We start from the raw sequence: 3880 nt of genomic DNA, 5'->3' as shown, positions 1-3880 counted from the left end.
GATCCAAAAAATCGAAAAAACAGTAAAAATCAGAGTGAAATTGCCGCATGTGAACAAAAAACCACTATCGAGAAACCGAATTATTGTTCAAACACCGTTTTCTCACTCTACTTTAAATTTAGAGCGAAAAAAATTCACGCCGCAAAAACACTCGCTTTTTCGCTCCACTTCCTGTTTCGGCGTGACCAAAATCACCACTCCAATTTGACTTCAAAAATCATGAAAATGTGTGAACAGATCTTAAAAAAAAAGACAGCGCCCCAATACAATTCAAATTCTTTGAATTGTAATACGAGCGCAATAATAGCCGGCTGAGAAGATGAGGGCGGCTATTAATAAAATATATAGCACAGAAAAGCAATGGACCTAGTCAAGTGATGACCAGTAGCAGCTTTAGGAATGGTATACTGAGGTAGGGCAAAATTTTTAAAGAAACTTGGTGGGATATTTACTTGAATATTGGCCTGTTTAAATGGTTCCAATGAGTACTTGCTCTCACACACTCGTACCACACACTTGCAGTCGTGTTTGTTCAGCTCTTGGATGAAGAAGGGCACGGAGGTATCGGTGGGCATCATGAGGATGAGGAACTTGAACTGGTCATTCTTGATCTCGGCACTCTGTGGCAAGAGACACTTGAGGTTGGTGCCCCCTCCCCCGTAGTAGCTGCTACCACTCCCTCCCTCAGACGGCATCTCTCACACTGCTTTATTTCAGCTTCCTTTGCCTAGAGTATGTTGCCTAGAAACAAACGCTGACAATATTGCCAATGACAATGATCTTTCTCATTTCAACAAAATTTTGTCATTTTTAAAACAAGGTAACAATTTTTAACAAATTACTACACTATTTTTAAATTTGAACTAGTGCGCAAATAGTGTTTTGTTTCAATAAATTCAGCCAAGAAATAGCGATGGCATATTTTGTAATTTAGTGATTCATTTGCTACTTGCATGAGGACTAATATATCTTATGATTTTACTAGCCGATTTTACTCGTTTACAGTCTATAATTTTCGAACTAGTTTCATTCAGGTAGCATCTGATCTTTTACGTACGATGAGTGAAGCTTCTTAAATGTTCTCAGCCACTTCAAATGTCTGCACGTTGTCAATCGCCAGGGGGTAATCAGTAATTGCAGGTAGGAGATACTTTCCGTAATATTGTGGAAGTGTACTATCTATAAAACTATTACTGCATATACTTTCGATTAATCTAATCTAAAAAACTGCGATGCGAAATAACTTCTGTCAAAGTGGAATAATTAAACAGGAAAATAATTAAATTAGTCTTTGGAGGTCTGTAATTGGATGGAAGCGTGGTGTACAGAAAGCAAAATAAGGAGGTAACTTTCAGATTACAAGATGAGATTGACCTCGAGGCTTCTGGCCAGAGTATTCTGTGTATCGGGGGTCAAGTAATGATGAGTTGTTGCACTAATTGGCAGCAGAGAGCAGTGGAACCATTACGCAAGTTGCAAACGAGGGCACAACCGAACATTCAATTAGTCTGAAAGTCACAGTCAACATTGCTGATTGAAATCGGGTTTCTCTTGGTTAAATATTGCTGGGAAAACAGTTAAAAGATAACACTAATTTACAATAAGATGAGCACGTATCGTTTAAAAATCGATTGTAAACTGCAAATTTTTTGCAGCTGAGAACAGTCATACATGTTTTAAAAAAACTATATAGCGTCATTTGATTTCAATGAAACCTAAATGAGTTGCAAAGCTAAAAAAACAGCAATATCCCGTTTGCGTAACAACTGCTGTATTCGATCAATAAAATGCTTATGGCATACTCTGATATGTTTTGATAGGATGAATCTCTAATTTGCTATAACTGAAGGACCATCGCTTGAATTTATATCCTGGCTCATGCATTTCAATTGAATTGATTTATCACTGCGAAAAACAGGTAAAACTCCTGTTCTCATACTTTCGTGGAGCGACAAAGACAAAAACTTAAACAACTGGCTCCAGACAAAATGCTCCCTAACGACAAAGGAGTGCAGGCTTTGATTTTAGCTTTACAGTACCAGGTGAGGGTTTACAAAAAACAAAGCGTTGCAACCAACAGAAGCGTTGCAACCAACAGAAGCGTTGCAATCTAATACGAAACGAACCCAATTTTCACCAATAATCACAGTTTTACAGAACCCTAGCTTTTGACGCGCTATAAAAACGAGTTAACTATTCTGCACAAAAAGATGAGTTAACATCAGAAAATGAGTTAATTCTATTTTGCACATTATGTCAAATTGTATCATTGACATCTTTCTGAAAAAAGAGCCGGTCCAGCATATAGTTCTAACACTTAATTGGTCAAGTCAGAAGAAAAATATGAGTGACAAAAAAGGAAACACCGAATTACGTTTGATTACTTAGACTCTTAGCTATAGCCCCAGGCAGTGTATTTTATTAGTTTTACAGAATGTAAATAAATAAACAGAAAAAGCAGGCAGCGAGCTTCCATTTGACCTATTGAAAGTTTTTGAATCGCTCTTAAAAAGTAATCACTAGAGAATTAGTCATAACCGGAAGTATTTTTTCCGGAAAGCAGTTCTCAAGTTGTACAAGCGCATCATTAGTCATAAGGGACTTATAAAGAAAATCAATTGAGTTGAGATGAAATTTTCACACATTTTTATTTCAATAGTAACCTGTTTTTCATAAAGATAACTACTGCAAAGCGAGAAATAGATAAGATAATGACAAAAATTTCCAAAAATTTTATTATTTTGAACAGCTCAATTCTTCCAAAAAGAGACGAATACTACATGCTTTGTGGGCTTTATAATGACCCAACATTATCTACAATTGTTTACCGCAGATAACGATGTTCTGTTTTAGAAGTTGACAGCACAAAAAAGCAATTTAAATCCAACAGCTCGAAATGCGAGACTAGATTTCTAATAATACCACCATGCAAGCACTCAATTACCATTTTTGAGTGAAAACAAAAGAAGACACGCAGAAGGCTTCGCGTCACAAATGAATGTATATACGGTTACTAATACCAAAATAGGAAAAACAGTTAGCTGCACTTATCAATTTCAATTTGACCACTTTGAAGCCTGATTAACTGTAACTGCTTCAGGTCGCATTTCATTTGTTCAGTTCCCTAATGGATTAGGCACCAGCATAGCACATCTACGCATTTGACATGGCATGTAATGGTCCTTGTAAATCAAGCGGAATTACAGTCAGCATTTTATCCAGGAGAAACGTCTACACCAAAGATGAGGTGCATCTTTTTCGTTTGTGTCCACCCCCAGTACGCTATGCATCCCCCCAATTACTGAGCACGTGACATTACATAGTAAATCACTATGTAACATATGGTACGTGCGTGGGGGGGGGGGGGGGGTGCAAATAATAGGCACCAGTAAGCTGGTTTGTGCCCTCGTTCAGCTTAATGGGTGCATATTATTTGCCCACTCCCACCCCACCGACGCACGTGCCATATTTTACATAAAATAAACGCGAAGACTACTAACATGTTTCAAACAAGGCCTTGATCTCTTCGAAAATATCAATTTTGATGGCTGACTTGAAAAATATTTTTGCTACATTCGTCAAAAATTAACAGCAGCCTAATTAAAGCTCTTTAAACCTACTGGAGGCATAAAATAGGCCTCCAAAATTTTTCGGTTTAAGTTTTTCGGAAGCAATTTTAGCGGGAAAAATTGCGATAACTCGGAAACTAGAAGGAATTGAGAGCTCATATTTTTTCACAAAAGTCCCATTCCCAAAGTAGATGAGTAGATGTCTGCCAGCATTTAACCAAGGGGTCGTTTTTTAGGATTTCCAAGAAAAAATTATTCAAAAATGTATTTCACTATATCATCGTTATTAACGAAATGCACTTAATAAAGCA

At 37.1% G+C, this 3880-nt stretch overlaps 1 protein-coding gene across 1 annotated transcript in view; it reads right to left on the bottom strand.

Annotated features, from left to right (window-relative positions):
- Positions 1–1543, bottom strand: part of LOC142340752 (putative protein tyrosine phosphatase type IVA A) — a 25055-nt gene extending 23512 nt beyond the window's left edge. The window contains exons 1-2 of the mRNA XM_075391460.1: positions 1058–1543; positions 453–741 (exon numbers count right to left, since the gene is read on the bottom strand). Of these exons, the coding sequence (XP_075247575.1) occupies positions 453–695 (243 nt within the window). The 5' untranslated portion in view covers positions 696–741; positions 1058–1543. The remainder of the gene's footprint in view (positions 1–452; positions 742–1057) is intronic.
- Between the last annotated feature and the right edge of the window lie 2337 nt (positions 1544–3880).

The sequence above is a fragment of the Convolutriloba macropyga genome, chromosome 1 (assembly GCF_964194025.1).
Source record: "Convolutriloba macropyga chromosome 1, txConMacr16.3, whole genome shotgun sequence".
Classification (NCBI taxonomy): Eukaryota; Metazoa; Xenacoelomorpha; order Acoela; family Convolutidae; genus Convolutriloba; species Convolutriloba macropyga.
The sequence above is the reverse complement of the archived record's forward strand: the minus strand, read 5'-3'. Positions and strand labels throughout refer to the sequence as shown.